The 16,620-nt window shown below is 40.6% G+C and overlaps 1 protein-coding gene across 5 annotated transcripts; it reads left to right on the top strand.

The window, feature by feature from the left end:
• The first annotated feature begins 5,783 nt into the window (after positions 1-5,783).
• On the top strand, positions 5,784-15,842 carry LOC147858841 (uncharacterized). 5 transcript variants are annotated; one of them, XM_087326548.1, is made up of 15 exons: positions 5,784-8,662; positions 8,752-8,969; positions 9,034-9,387; positions 9,467-10,367; positions 10,442-10,668; positions 10,739-11,135; positions 11,258-11,463; positions 11,568-12,255; positions 12,341-12,531; positions 12,615-13,492; positions 13,674-14,074; positions 14,170-14,388; positions 14,498-14,910; positions 15,022-15,113; positions 15,421-15,842. In XM_087326548.1, the coding sequence occupies exons 1-15, from the start codon at positions 6,341-6,343 to the stop codon at positions 15,552-15,554; spliced, it is 7,641 nt and encodes a 2,546-aa protein (XP_087182674.1). In that variant the 5' UTR covers positions 5,784-6,340; the 3' UTR covers positions 15,555-15,842. The 5 variants fall into 5 exon arrangements, with proteins under 5 accessions (XP_087182674.1, XP_087182670.1, XP_087182673.1 ...); XM_087326544.1 differs by having other exon boundaries at positions 8,737-8,969; positions 9,037-9,387; XM_087326547.1 differs by having other exon boundaries at positions 8,737-8,969; positions 10,457-10,668.
• The last annotated feature ends 778 nt before the right edge of the window (positions 15,843-16,620 follow it).

Below are 16,620 nucleotides of genomic sequence, written 5' to 3'. Positions count from 1 at the left end.
CATGGTAAGTCAGTTCATGCAGAAGCCGACCGTGGAGCACCTTCAGTGCGCGCAACGAATATTACGGTATGTCAGCAGCACTAAGGATCGGGGTCTGCTATACCGGCGAGGTATACCCGAAGAGCTTGTCGGTTACACAGATGCTGACTGGGCCGGCGATGCGTCTGATCGCCGCTCCACTTCCGGATACATGTTCTCCATAGGTAGCGCGGCCGTTGCGTGGAGCAGCAAGAAGCAGCCCACAGTGGCTTTGTCAAGCACTGAGGCTGAGTACCGGGCCGCTACCGTTGCCACTTGTGAAGCCATCTGGCTTCGGCGACTGCTGCGAGACTTGCGGATCGAGGTGCCGACCCTGATCCCGATTTACTGTGATAACATGAGCAGCCTGCAGCTCGCCAGGAACCCTGTGTTCCATGCTCGCACAAAGCACATCGAGGTGCACTACCACTTCGTGCGTGAGCGGGTCCTGAGCGGTGAAGTTGACCTACGGTATATTCATACGGATCGGCAAGTTGCCGACATCTTCACCAAGCCGCTCGGATCGGACAAGTTGCAGCACTTTACCGACATGCTTGGTATTCAGCATCTTGACGTGCCGCACTTGAGGGGGAGAAGCAAGGGCAAAGTCTCTACCAAAACCGGCAAATGCAAAGAAACTGTTGAACCCGTCGGTAAGAGGAGAGCCGGAAGAAGAGGAGACAAGAAGATGAAGGAAGCCGAGTCGACGAAGGAAGTCGACACATCCGAACAGGTCGGAGCAAGCAGCTGTGAAGAAGAGTTGTGCACTCAGGAAGAGAAGTGCATGCTGTGCGGAGGTCATCACGACGGTACTGACCATGATGCAGAGTCGAATGAAGAATTCGATTTCGGTTTACCGGCTGAAGAAGCCGAGGGAAGCATGGAGAAGGCCAAGACTCAGAAGTGGTCCAATGTGGTGAGAGGCCTGAAGCCGGAAGTCGAATCGGAGTGTACCGATTCGGACAAGAGCTGGAAGAGTCGGAGACAGCTGACTCGGATCAACAGATGGATCCAGATGAGTCGGATCGACTGAAGGCCAAGGGGACACGGGCACAGCGGAAGTCGATGCCATCATGGGAGAACCGACAGATCGGCAAGTGCCGGAGTCACAACAACGTGAGTGCTGAGATGGGCCTATTGAGTAGACATGCCGACCGAGAGGGTCGAGGCACGCAGAACCAAAGGGGTCGCAGCAAACGGGACCAGACCGGACGAGGAGCGCGAGCAAGGCGGAGTGACGCCAGGAGAAGTCGGTTGAAAGAACCGACTGCCACAGAGGTCGACACTACGACCCCACCTCAGGTTGAGCTTGAGGGGGAGTGTTGAGCAGCAAGCTCAACCGGAGCCGGATCGGTTGAATAAGCCAGGGCCGGTAAGCGAGACGGATCGGGCGAAACGGTTTGGTATGACGGTGAGCAACCGAACCGGCAAGCAGTGGAGGCCGGGTGCAATCCGTAACCGGCAGTCCAATCGGAAGCCTAGAATAGGATAGACTACTAGGTATCTATAGTCTCGTAGTAAGTGTCAGATGCTCGTGTGAGCATTGAAGTACATGGTACTTCTGTCAGTCCCAAGAGGACTTGTATAAATAGTGCTACTTAGCACAGTGTGTATACAGAGTCTTGATATAATTTTGAAATTGCATTCTGCTCTCTCTCTCTCTCTGTGTTGTTCTCTGTTTTACGCTTCCGCAAACACTTACGTTCACAATAAGGTGATAACAAGAAAAATAACTCATGATTCTTCATCAACTCTCTCTCTTTCGCTAGGTGCTAACACTACCATCCCCACCACCGTTGTTAGTGTTGTTGTCCATGCTTGGAACAATGTCATGAATTTCAATTTATGTACGTTTATTTACTATACTAAGAACTCTCCAATCTCAAAGCCTTGCAAACAGAGACTACTATAATAAGCCATAGTTTATAGTTCTATGGAGGATCAAGTGTAAGTGTGTAGTGGAGTAGGCTGAGTAAGAAGTGTGATATATGTTTTGTGTGTGTGTGCGTCCATGAGAGAGAGGGAGAGAGAAATCAAAGAATAACACCAAATGTCATTAACTTTATACTAAGCAATATGATGGACGATTACAATGAAATACAAGGAGAGGGCGGGTGGGTCCCCTCACCCGCAACCCGATCGAGTCGAGCAACTAATCAAGAAGCCGAATGACTTGCAGAGGTTACTATATACTAAGCCTGCGATGGAGTGTACAATAAAAGTGATGCGTTTAATACTACAAGTATATAAACTATCATCAACATATAACCAACAATTTGTACTAGAGGTGGGATTTGGTTTATATTGAACTTTCATGAAAGTACGCATGGAAGTTTGGAACAAACCATGGGAGAGTGAGTGGGATATCTAACATACCACTTCATTCAATGCAAATGACCTTCACATTTGTTAAGTTGATGATGAACTTTAACGCACACATGCACATACATGTCATGATGAGTATGTGGTTGAGCTCGTTATCTCAACACGCCTCCTCGAGCCATCATGAGTGTGTGGTTTTGCATATATAGCCTTGCAATTGGGATGCCATTGAACACGAGGAAAGAATCTATGAATTTCATCATTCACCTCAATCATGTTGCATCCTCGTTGTTTATTTACTCCTCATTGGACCATCGTTTCGTTTAGCATTTTTACATCATTCCAACTCCCATCTGGCATAAATATTTGAGAGCAAGATATACAGAGCTCCATTATTGGGTTCCAAGAGAGATATGTAATTTAAGGTCCTTTCCCCTCACTTGAACTCGCCTAAATTCCTACATGCACCAATTAGAGTCATCCATATAAGAGCTAAGGCATGACCTAACATACTATAAATAAGGTCTTCAACCACATCGAGATTGCCAGTTTTTACAACTAAATCTACCATACATCCATATTAACCCACCACAAGTAAAACGCAGTGTTCCTCACTCGTTGACTTGAAGAATTTTGATTCTTCCTCGACCAACCCAACATGGCCGCATGCACTTAACATAGTAAGGAAGGTCACTTCATCTGGTTTCGTGCCCTCGTCTTGCATTTGTTCAAAGAGTTCGATATATCTCTTCCCATGACCATGTTGAGAAAAGCAAGAGAGCATCTCATTTTAGGAGACCACATCCTTCCTAATGTCATTGAAGATTGTGAATGCTTCCATCAAAACCCCACACTGTTTATGAGAGCATTTCCTAACCCTATGTTGGACTCATATCCACACTCAATTATGCAACTATGGATTTTTTTACCTTGGCCTAATTCACCCAAGGTGCCATAGGTACTTTGACAATATATCCATGCGAGGTCATTTGCACTCCCCTCATATAACTCAAGTGCTTCTTGACATTACGCATGATGACCATATATAAATATCATTGTATTCCAGCTACTCACATTCCGTTGATGCATTTGATCGAAAATTGATTGTGCATCATCAACCATGCATGATAATAAGAGCATTACCAAGTATGATGTTGGTCTCAAATTTGTGTTTGTAACATGCTTGAATTACCTCATGCTTGGCAGAAACTTCAAGGTTCCAAGGCCCCACATTTTCCATACATGTCAATCAAAGCAGTATTGATAGTAAGTACCGAGTCAAAGTCTCTCTGCACTATGTTGTGTGGATAACCAGAAAGGTATCAATACTATAAATGTATTTCACGCATAAACAATTAGACATGTTTACAAGCGTGCAAAATATACTCCAATATTCCTTATCATCAATTGCAAAAGTTTTACATTTACTTTAGAGTTGAATATATGCATTATGGGGTAAATTAGTGTAAATATGTGTGTGTCCCATGCTAACTACTTTCTCTTCTTCAACTCTCATTTTTTACATAGTCTTCATGATTTGGGTGTGTGACATGTGTAACCCTTCTCCATAAGATTCTTTTAGAGCCCCTTCGTTCTTTATAAAACATCCATTACTTGTCTTTCTAATATTTTGTATGAATACATACTTGCTTGGTCCCAATCACATGTGCACGTGGATATTTTGACTCGTTTTTTATGGTTTAACTTTAACTTGAGAACACATATTGTTACAAAGGCTCAACCTTATCCTTTCTTATGGGACCTTCACATACCTGTCTTCCAAATATGTCAACATGTTATAACACACTTAATGACTAATTCAATGTTCGTACACAATATCGATGATTGTCACAACTAAGTGGTGTGTGTAATAATAAAATATAGTTATTTTACAATTCCAACACTTTTGAGTGTTGCAAAGTTTTCCCTTATTCTTTTATTATCCCTCGTAGAGAGAAGACACGGTTTATTATCAGTGCAAGTGGGAATAGAATTACATCTACTTTATTTGTTTGAAGCTTTGTACTTTCTCTCTCGATGGGCTATCCGTGGTTTTCCATGATCTTCACCCTCATTATATATATCCTATGGGATTCCCAACCTAATAAACGATGTTGATCTTGCCAACTCTAAGTTTCTCGTTGGCTTTAGTTTGTTTGATCATTGTTTGAAGCCCTCAACTTTCCTTGTTGTGGACTATTCTAAAATAAAAATTTGGGCAAATCCATCAAGCATTCATTATGGACCATGGTAATGTCGACACAAACCTTATTGTTGGCACTTTCATGACTATAGAAGGTCTACTTTATTGTTTGGAACATTAGACTTAGCTTCTAAGCGGGCTATTTATTAGTCTCAATGTTTTGACAATGATCTCGCTTATAACAAATGGACGATAAAGGAAATTCAAATTTTGAACTTGCTGATGAGATGAGTTTAGTGGAGGTTGTTTGAATATTCAACATTATCAATGAGTTGGTTTCCCCAATCTCAACTTCTTAGTTATTATGTAATACATGATAAGTGTGGTCAAACCTTAAAAACACTCATTATCTTGGTCTCATTTTCAACCCAATAGTTTGCACAACACAAGTTGTTTTTGTGGTGACGCGTATGTAGTGGGTGATTGAGTTACATGCTAGGAATGGCTACAAAATAAGCTGACAAAGTCAAGTTTGAATCCTCCACAATTGAGCTTGCTAGACAAACTATAGCTACTGAAGGTCAATCCAACAACTCGAATTTTGGTTGCCTCTCTCGAGCCCATCAAGCAAAAACATCACACAAGTCATGACTAAGTTTAGGTCATATTGTCGATCCACATTCGTCTATAGAGCATGTCATCAGAACAATCATCAGATTTGTGGCAATAATAGCTGCGGTCCACGTGATCGAGGTTCAAGATTCCCGAAACGAAAGAAGCATGCGAGGAACAATGGGCAGAGGCAGAAAGCTACACACAGGCTTAGGGAGCTACAAACCCCCAGGATCCATGTAATCGGGTTTTGAAGTCAGAGAGGGAGCAGGCAGGCGAAAAGGTGGTCGGTCAGAAGAGAGCGGAAAGCAGAAACCAACAATGACATACATACATACATACATATGCAATGCATACCGACACATAGCCATGAAAATGCGATCAATTCTTGTATTGTGTACATATGTATATGTACTGAGTATGTATGTACATACATATATGTATGTATGTATGTATGTATGTATGTATGTATGTACACACATATATGTATTTATGTAGTAAGCCAACATATTTTTGGGTGGGAAGCATTTGAAAACAGAGTATCCCTTCTTTTAGCTCTAACGGTAAGATAGAGAGACAGAGACAGAGACAGAGAGAGAAGAGAAGGGGGTAGGAAGAAAGACAGAGAGAAACCTCCTCCTGTTTGGCCTCTCATCCTTCCCTCTGATCTTCCTCCTCCCCATACCCTCCACAGAAACAGATTTACGATCCCCTAGACCTCTCTCCAAGCTTCCATGGAAGCTTCGCCCCCCCCTGCTTCTTCCATCCTTCCGCCGTTTTCACTTTTTCGTTGGTCTTCTCCCCTTTCCTGCTCAGCCCATCTCGTTTCCGCTCCGAAGCTATGGTGGGTTCGTGTCCGATTAGCTTCTCGCTGCGTGAGGTGATACCGAATCCTAATCCCGAGGAATACCGAACTGTAAGATTTCTGGTGAACTGTCGGATTTTAGGGCTTGTTTCTGCTGAAAAAGATCTGAACAAAAGTGTAGGGTTGGTTCCTCGATGAACAGTTTTGAACAGAAGCTAGGGTTTCTGATTACAATTATTGAAAAGAAAGTTGGAGGTTCAAGTGAAATATTTGATCAGAGAAATTGACATTGCAGGTCCAATAATCTATACCAAAGCATAGTTTGGAGAGATAAAAAATAGAGTTTCTGGTGAAAAGATTTCAACAGAATCAGCATTGCACAAATTAAAAGTTTCTGGTGAGAACGGTCTGAACAGGGAACATAGGTTTTACGGTTTAAAATGGCATCTGATGAAGTTAGTGTTAGCCATGCTCTCGGCATATTAGATCAATACTCCTTCCAAAGCATCAATCGAGCAGTTCAACAGTTTAAAGATCTGGCGGATCAATTCCACGAATCTCTATCAGATCTCAGAAACTCTCAGCAGAGGCTATGTGTAGATCCTCCTATTGCTCCATTGGTAATAGGCTCGTTAGGTTTGGATTCAATACGATGTAAGAAGAATTTTGATAATGTTGAGTCATTTTCACATGTTCTTGATGAAGATATTGAGAATCCGAGAGGTAGAGCATATGCATTGAGATCTAGGACCGCGAAGAAACCATGTATTGCTATGGCTCCTCAAAGAGTAAGAAAATTTCATATGGAAAAAAGTATTGAACGAGAGGCCATTGAACCACAAGGAGAAGTTATTGGGGCCGTAGAGGCCCCTCATATGACACGCTCTCGATTGGCTACAGAGTCAAATCTTAAAGAATCACAAGGAGAATCTATCAGGGCTATAGATATTCCTCACATGAAGGGTACCCCACATGCTATCAAGACAGACTTCAGACAAGCACAGGGAGAAACTATTGGATCATTTTCAAACATGATTGATGATGATATTGAGAATCCCAGGGGTAGAGCAAAGACATCACGATCTCGAACAGCTAAGAAACCATGCATTTCTATGGTTCCTCAAAGAGTAACGAGATCTAATGTAGAAAAAACTATGAAAACAGAGGCTTTAGAACCACAGGGAGAAGTTATTGCGTCTGCAGAGGTGCCTCATATGATGCATTCTCAATTGCCTATGAAGGTAAACCTTAAAGAATCACAAGGAGAATCTATCAAGGTCACTATCAAGGAAGAGCTGAAAGGAACAGACCAAGAAGCTATTGGGTCATTTTCACATGTGGCTGATGAACATATTGACAATCCTAGAGGTAGAGCATATGCATCGAGATCTCGGACAACTAAGCGACCATGTATTGCCATGGCTCCTCCAAGTGTGATAAGGTCTCATGTGGAAAAAGCTATTAAAACAGAAGCCATAGAACCACAAGCAGAAAATATTTGGGGCATGGAGGCCCCTCACATGATGCATTCTCAATGGAGTATGAAGAAAAATCTCAAAGAGTCACAACAAGGAGAATCTATTGGAGCCATAGAGATTCATCACATGATGGGCTTCCCACATGCTACCAACAAAGAGTTCAAAGAAACACAGAAAGAAAACATTGGGGATGGCAAAACCCGTTGCACTATGCCTATCGTGACAGAGTTTAATGAATCCCAAAGAGAAATTATGGCATCCAGAGAGACCCCTCAGACAATCCACTCTCAAACTATAGCATTGGTATCTGAAGGCTTTCAAAAAGATGATATTAGAGACAAAGAGAACCCTGTTACTGTACAGTCTCATGTGGTGGAAGGATCACAACAACAAAAATCACGAGGAAATGCCAATGACACCCCTCCCATGATGTATTCTCAAAAAGCACCCTTGGTGGCAGAAGAATCACTAGGAGAAGGATCACAAAACGAAGCTATTAAGGCCAAAGAGACGCCTCTCATGGTATACTCTCAAGGAGCTATTAAAACAGAGAGAGAAGAATTGCCAAGAGAAACTATTGGTACAAGAGAGACCACCTCTCACGTGCAATCCCTGAAGGTATCCACAGTATCAGAAGGATCACACCCACGGGCTAGAAAGACCCCTTGTATGATGAACTTTCAGGAGGCTATCAGTACAGATCCCATAGATCTGCAGATAGAAGCTACTGGGGCCAGAGAGACCACTCTTCACATGAAGCACACTCAAAAGGTTTCTTTGGTAGCTGAAGGATCACTAAAAGAATCTATTGAGGTCAGAGAGACCCCTTCCATGATCAAGGAAAATATTGAAGAATTAGGAACAGAAACTATGATGGAAAGAAAAACCCCTCAGATCATACATTCTCAAAAGACATCTTTGGTAGTGCAAGGTGCTATAGAGGATGACGAAATGAAACACTTTAAAAACCAAGTAAAAGATAGCTCCTACAAACAGGGTTGCCTTGAGTCATCAGCTGAAGTATTGAGAATTTCATCTGCTTCAAGACCACCAAAGGCATTGAATGTATCACATGCACCATCAAATCTAAATGTTTCTGAAATGGGTTTTCCTCAAACTATGGAGATCTTCTCACAAACTGGATGCTCAGAAAAGTCACCTTTCAAAAAGAGTTATTCTGCAGTTGTCGTGAAGGAAGTTCTACGAACTAGAGAAACAAGGGATGCCCACCAAAGGAACTATCCCATTCACCATCTGACAGAGAATGGGGAAGTTTTGTGTAAGGTAGGGTAATGAAAATACCCTTGAGCTCTTTATTTTCATGCAAAATTCAAAATGTGACTAACGTGTATCATCAGTCTTTGCTCATACAGGATGATGATTATATCATGTCTTCAAAGAAGAATCACACAGTAAGACCTGAACTCAGTTCACCAGTTCTTAGCGATTCATTGCAGAAGCCAGAGAAACATTTCGATATATCGAAGCTCAACACGGAAATCCAAATCCCATGTTTATTGTCAGGAAAAAGGGAACTACCTTGTCAACAAGTTTTTGCATATGGAGAATCTGCAGTCAGTTTCAGCAATTGGTAAGGATAACTTGTTTTCTTCTTTTTTCTCCTTAATCCGATTTTAATGTTTCTTTACTAATAGCAGCATTCGAGACTTTCCGAGCCCTGTGAAAATGGAACGTACTCACGTCATGAAGACAGATCTCAATACTTCAGGAGATAAGATCGTGGAAAATTGTCAACATCAATCATCTTTAGGAACTAAAGATTTATCTGTTAATATACAACGAGAATATTGCAGCAGTACTTGTATTCACATGGCTAGCTCTCAACTGAGTCCAATATCTCTTAAAACCTCAGCTCAGATTCTAACTTGCAAACCAGATATTCAGGTATCTAATCGAGCAAACAGAACTCTGCCTCCATTGTTAGGAAAAAGGCAGTTTCCAGTCGAGGGATTTGAGTGTGGAAACTCTATAAAGAATCGTAAAATTTGGTCAGTATAGTCTCTCCTTGCACATTCCATTTATATCTTTACTTATTTTTATTAACTGCAAGATAATAGTGTATTACAGGTATGTTAGTGATTCAGTTGATAGTCAAGCAATGATGGTAGAATGTGTGAACACTTCAACCTTCGGAAATAATATTTCCGAAGAACTAAAAGATGTTCTCAAAGATAGTCTCCAAAGTAGTCCTCTACCTCCTAAAGATTCATATCCAAATCCAGCCAATATAGGCAGTACTCCAGAGTTCAATGCCACAAAACTACTGTCATCGGGGTTTCGATTTAGGTCACTAGCTGTTAAAGATTCATCTAAGAATTCAACTATCAAAGATAGCACTCAGGAGCCGAATAATGCAATCAGAACACCAAAACCTATATTACAAAAAAAAGAAATTCCTGCTTATGAAGGTATTGCACATAATAGCTCTGCAAGTAACCCTAAAAGTAGGTCATCATTATCTCGTATCAAGACAGCTATCAAAACGATTGGAACCAAAGATACCACTCCTCACTTCAAGCAGTCTCATGAGGCATCCTTGGTAGCAGAAAGATCACGAAAACAATCTATTGAGTTTAGACAGACCCCGCTCACGATCGAGACAGAGGTCAGAAAATTGCGGACAGAAACTATTGTGGAAAGAAAGACTCCTCACATCTTGCACTCTCAAAAGGCATCCTTCATGGTGCAAGGTGATATAGGATATGAAGATCTAAGACACATAACAAATCAAGGAAAAGATAGCTCCCACAAACTTCATTCCCGAGAGTCACTGGCTGGAAACAACTTGCCATCAAATCTTAAAGTGTCTGAACTGGGTTTTCCTCAGACAATGGAGGTCTCCTCAGAAATGGAATGCTTGAAAAAGTCGACTGGAGAAAAAGGTTATTGCTTGGAGGTACTAAAGGATGTTCTCCAAGCTGACGAAACGAAGGATGCTCAGCGAGTGAGAAAACAATTTTCCTGTGAGGTATGGTAATAAAACTATCTTCAAGCTCTTTATTTCCATGTTTTTTCACTTATCTAAATAATCTGTCTCATCAGGCTTTGCTTGTCCAGGAAGGTGTCACCTCTTCTAAGAAGAATCACACAAGAAGACTCGGACTTAGTCCACTGGTTCTTAATGATTCATTGCAGCAGTCAGGAAACAAATTCAATACACAGAAGCTCAACAGGCAAATCCAAACTCCATGTTTATTGCCAGGAAAAAGAGATGGTCCTCTTCAGCAATGCTTTGCATGTGAAGAATCTGGAGTCAGTTTCAGCACTTGGTAAGGATTACCTGTGTTCTTCTTTTTCCTGTGTTTCTCTTTAAAATTCTAAATTTTGATGTTTTTTAAGCAATGACAGCACTCGAGAGTTTCCAAGCCCTGTGAAAATGGTTTGTAATAAGTTCATGAAGGCTGATCTCAATGAATCTGGAGAGAGGATTGTGGAAAGTCATGATCAGTCATCTCTAGAAACTAAAAATTCTTCACTCAATAAAGCTTCAAAGCTCATTAAAAACAAAACAATGAGTGCAAAGGTAAAAAGTAGACAATCAGTCCTCAAGGACTACGTAGTGTTGACTGAATGTGAAAACACTTCAACCTTCAGAAAGAGTATTTGCAAAGACATGAAAGATGTTCGCAAATCTACTGAAGCAAAGGACACTCGTCAATCAAGTAATTTCAGTGAAGGATGCTCTGTTCACCAACTGACTGAATTTGAGGAAACAAGTGAACTTCTCCAAACCAAGGTATTGCATGGGGACCAAATTTGTTTAAATCCAAGTGATAAGGAGGAATATATTATTCAGTTCATTGTTTTCAGCATGGTTGTGCTCTTTCAATTGACATGTTTTGAGATGTTTTGGCACAGGAAGAAGCTTGCGTTATCTTTTCTGACAAAAATCACACAGGCAATCTTCAAGGTAGTTTGTTATCTCCTGAAGATTCATCTCTCAATTCACCTAATGTATTCAATACTCCAGATTTTAATGATGGAAGATCATCATCATCTGGCAATGGGCAACTTCTTGTACACCAAGGTCTTTTGTATAACTCTGCGAGCAATCATGACAGTTGGTCAGTATCCTCCTGTATCTGATCGATTTCATTGATTACAATCATGTCCTTTGATTTCTTGTTGTTTCTGGATTTTTGATCTTTTGAGTAATAAGTGCTTGCAGCTTGAGGAGCCCATTTACTACAGCTTCTCTGCTGAGAACTGATGCATACCTTGAGCCATATCTCATGGAGATAGGAGGGGGGAATATTGACATGACAAGGACTGCTGTAAAAACACAAGGTCAACAGAAATTTGAAATCCCTGTAGATTATGAATCATCAAGAGCGCGAAAGAATATATTGCATGAAAGCCCTGAAGAAGAGCAATATAGGGAACTTTCAGATCACACTGCAGAGGTGGCTTCATTGGCAAGGTATGCTCATGTGAACATGGAGATCTCATTACCAACAGAATGCATTAATACTTTGATCCTAAGACAAAAAAGCGATACCAAGGAAACAGACCCCATTCTCTTTTCCAAAGAAGTGGATAATTTTCATAGATTGAACGGTTCCAGAGAAACTGGGGATACTTACAAAGTAAGGGATTTCAATGAAACAAAGGATGTCTGTAACCTCAATGATTCCAGAGAAACAGGGGGTGGTCGCAAACAAAGAGCTTCCATTGAACCAGTGGATGTTAACAAACTGAATGACACAAGAGAAACAGAGGATATTCACAAACTAACAAGTTTCACTGAACCAAATGATGTTCACGAACTAAATGATTTGAATGAAATGAAGGAGATTCACAGGCTGAAAGATTCAAGTGAAACAGAGAATGCCCTCCAATACAAGTTCATGCAGGAGGTGGAACGCATTTTCTTCAATGTAGGGTTAAATATGTTGGTTGTATATTGTACTGCCTTACTTACATCACTCCATTTTTATACAGGGCCCTGACAACAACAGTTTCCAATTTAGTCCACTAGCTCTTCAAGATTTATCCCAGAATTCAGCGATGAAACACAGCATTCTGGAGCTGAATGATGCAAGCAGAATACCACATCTGGTATCACAAAAAGAAAAGAATACTGCTTACCAAAGGGTTGCGCTTGTTGGCTCACCCAGCAACCATAAACATTGGTCAGTATTTTCTCATCTCTTTATCTCTTCAATTGGTTTTGCAAAACGTGCAACTGGAATTGATCATGTTTGAATAATGGCAGTGTTGACCGCTTGAAGACTTCTGCTGAGATGGAGGCGTTTAGATTCGATAATGAAGAGGAATCTCTCTCTCCTGGGAGCTCAGGAAAGTTTCTTAGATTTAACACTAAAGAGGAGACTTCTTCTCCAAAGAGTTCAGCAAGTAATATTGGAGAAGACATACAGAAGTCCACACCTACTGATGTTGGTGCGCTGAAATTCAACATGCTTTTGGCCCAGGGAACTGTAAACAGCAATCGAAGGAAAAGGGCTCGGTCTCCATCTGATTTCTCACTAGAATTGTTCAAGAAAATGAAAATTTCCATGAATGGAAATGAAGAACAGAATGGCATCAAAAACTTATTGGATGTTTCTCTGCCATCTGAGTTTCTGATTCCAAGGCCCTCATTCGAGGAATGTGAAAGTCCTTCATTCTCACCGCTCGGGATATTATGGCAAGGCAAGGCACTGTGTTTTGATAGCTCACAAAAACAGGCAAACGGAATGGATAAAATTTATCGTAGTCATTCAGGAGCTTTTGGTTTACGAAGTGGATATCTAGACACACCAAACTTTAGGTGTGCTAGGTCTGATTTGGACTACAGTTGTGGAATGTCTAGAATGCAAAAGTCAGAAATGTGTCTCAACACCCATCTCGAAGAAGAAGAAGAAGAAGAAAAGGAAGCTGAAACTTCTGATCATTCTTGGTCCATTGGTAAAACCTGTGATGAATCAGACACGCTTTCAGAAAAGCAATGCTGTTTCAAAGCTAACAAGACTTTTGATAATCCGAATGTGATGAAGAGCTCTCACAAGCGCTACAATTTAGCTACAGTTACCAGTTCGTTTCTGGATCTTCAACATCAAAAACAGGCTCAGGCAGCCTTGCCCTATGCAAATGGTGAGTTGCTTTCATTTTCTACGACTTCCTTTACATGCTTATTGTTTCATTGTGCTTTCTGTAGAGTTTGCTTTATACATGGGTTATTGCTCTCCTTGAGATTTCATCGTCTCTAGACCTTGTTTTTTACATGGGTTATTGTCTCATCTGGAGCATAAGTTGGATGGCTGTATGATATCAGGTAAAAGAGAAGTCAAAGTAAAAGCCCTTGAAGCAGCTGAAAATGCGAAGAGGCTGGAGGAAAAGCGTGAATATGAACGAAGGTTGGGCCGAATGGAGGGCCATGAGACAAAAGGCACAACAAAAGGTGTAGCTGAAAAGGTGAAACGTGCTGCTGAGGTGAAGATGAAAATAGATCAAGAGAAAACCAAGAAGCAAGAGGAGGAGAAGAGGAAAAAAGAAGAAGAAAGGAGAAAAAAAGAGTTAGAACTTGCTGATAGGAAGCGTAAACGTGAAGAAGCCGACAAGAGAGAACGAGAAGAGAAACGGAAGAGAGTAGAAGAAGTGCAGAAGCTAAGAAAAGAGCAAGAAGAACGTCAGAGGTTGGAGCTTGACGAGAAAGAAAACAAACGAAGGATGTTGGTACGTAGAGTAGAGTTAAGAATGTGTAAAATAACTTGTACCAATTCAAGTTCTTCGAACATAATGCCCAATAATATTTTGACGAATCTGTGCAGGAGGAAAAGGAAAGGAAAAGGAAAGCTCAAGAGGAGGAAGCAAAGAGACAACGGCGCATAGAAAAGGAGAAAGAAGCTGAACGTCGGAGAAAACAAGAGGAGTCGTCAAAAGTTGCTCGGTTTGCTGAGAAGCAAGCCAACCGGAAGCAGAAAGAAGCAGTGTTTTTGCAACCTAGAGTTAATGATGAGGATAGCTCTACTTCATTTGTTCCGCGGATGGTATAGTGAAATGATCCTCATGATTACACAACATGTTACCTTTTTTAATTTGTTGTCAGAGTTGGTTTTTTTACACGTTTCAATGATTTCTGTAAATATGTGTGCTTAGTTTTCCGAGGTATCAACCGAGAACTTCACAATGACATCATCGGCTGAATGGGATGTACAATCGAGACGTGTTCTTCTCCCAACAAGAAATCAACCTACAGAAGCAGGAAGGGTGCCAAGTATACCACGCATTGGATCTAGCATGTATCCGCAGATGTATGGTGGAAAGCTGTCCACATCATTTGATGAAAATATGTCTCATATATTAGCCAAGCAATCAGCAAAGGAGAATAAGTCCCTGGGTCAGCAGCCCAAAAGTTTAATGACACAATGCTCTACCCCATTTGAGCAAGTGAAAACCTTAGAAAGTGGGTTTCAGTCATATCAGATTTCTCCCTACAAAAGTTCTGATGATGAAGAGGAAGAGGAAGATGAGGATGATAAACCAAAGAGACCAATTCCTTCTTGGGCATGGTAACTGCTAACTTGGGTTTTCGTTTTTGTTTTTCATGAATGCCATCTTAATTTCTTTGAAGTACCCTACATATATTATTAAACGTTATTGCTTTTTCATGATTGAAACAGGAAAGAGAATCTGGTTCCTCAGATAGTTAGTCAACAATGTATTGATCCTGATGAGATTTTTTCCAGTGAAAGAACATGCAGTCTTACTGAAAGTAAGTTAGAGGCAATGTGTTTCTATTGACATAAACTTTATAGTTCTGAGTAATTCTCTGAATATCTATGGATGAGGGTGTGAGAAGTCATATTTTTAGGTCATTACTGCAATCCAGTGTGTCTATTGAGATAAATTTCTGTACTTCTAAGTAATCCCCTCAATATCTATGGATGAGGGCATAACAAGTTGAATGTTTAGGTCATTCATGCAACTCAAGTGTGTCTATTGAATTTAGTCTTTATACATTCTCTATCATAAAAGAATAACATTGTTTGGTTATGTTTTATGTTTTGGTTTTTGGCCAGTTTTCGGAACAGCAGGTTCAAAAAACTGCTTGAATTTTAAGCAAAGAGGAACTAGTGGTGATTGGCTTTCAGACAAATTAACCTTTAAAGAGGAGATCGATTACAAGCGAACCATGGGCTACCTTCACCATTGATTTAATGGCTAAACAATAAATGGTTTTCCATTGAGAATCTGAAGAAAGTATTTCCATGGAAAGTTTTTCTATTGCCATTGTAGTCCAAAGATGTCTTCCATTGAAAAACCAAAGAAAGCTTTGCCATTGTAGCGAGACAATGTTTTCCCTTGTGGCTAAGAAATACTTTCTTTCCGTTGGAAAAAAATCCAAATAACGCTTTTTGCTTGTAGATATATATTTCATGACCCATTATCTCAGTGGGTTTTGTATGTGTAAATGTAAAAAATGTCATTTCCTTATTTGCTACATTCAGAAAAACCCATTTAGCTGAGCTACTACTAAATACGCTGAGTGCAGTCAGTAATTTGGATTTTTCCAATTGAAGAGCGTTCCCATCAACATAGTGGTTTTGATGAATGATGGAAACGTTACTTCTTTCCAAATAGTACTGGATTTTTTATTTGATGGCCCAGTCACGTGCATATGCTGCCCATTTAATGTGTTTGTGAGTAAAATGCCTGGACAACATTTTATTTCGCTTGCAAACAGTTTGTTTTTGTCAGAGCTTTGTTATGTGGCTTCTGTTTCTTTTTGCTTGCATTTTTTGGTGAGCTTTTGTTTTCCGGGAATGCAAAACTCACCTGAATATCATCTTCCCAAAGCACAGTAGGACCTGAAACATTTGTAAAATGTTGAATATGATAATCTGGATGTAGCTGCTGATAATACTATCATACATCTAGATGGAACACATTAACACAAGGATGGAATAATAACCTTGTAATCTTTTCAATGTGCTCAACATTAACGAATGTGGAGTAGGTTGCATTGCATACATGTAATGTATGATGTGACAAACTTGCCAAAGGTTTTGATGCTTCAGGTGTGTCAAGGTTATGCATAACCTGATCATTTATGCTTGTTGGAATTGATTATAATATGATTATGACGGCAAGCCATGATGTTTATAGAATTGTTTTAAGCATTTGATTTGGGAATATGGCAATGTTCATTCTTATTACATTTATACTGCCATGGAAGGCGACAAACTACTTGCAAACACATTACAAGTATTAGTTAGTCC

The sequence above is a fragment of the Azolla caroliniana genome, unplaced genomic scaffold, assembly GCF_043228905.1.
Source record: "Azolla caroliniana isolate FFs.n. ecotype wild unplaced genomic scaffold, voAzoCaro1.0.p SCAF_10, whole genome shotgun sequence".
In the NCBI taxonomy this organism is placed as follows: domain Eukaryota; kingdom Viridiplantae; phylum Streptophyta; class Polypodiopsida; order Salviniales; family Salviniaceae; genus Azolla; species Azolla caroliniana.
Note: the sequence above shows the minus strand (reverse complement) of the source record. Positions and strands in the feature narration are given on the sequence as shown.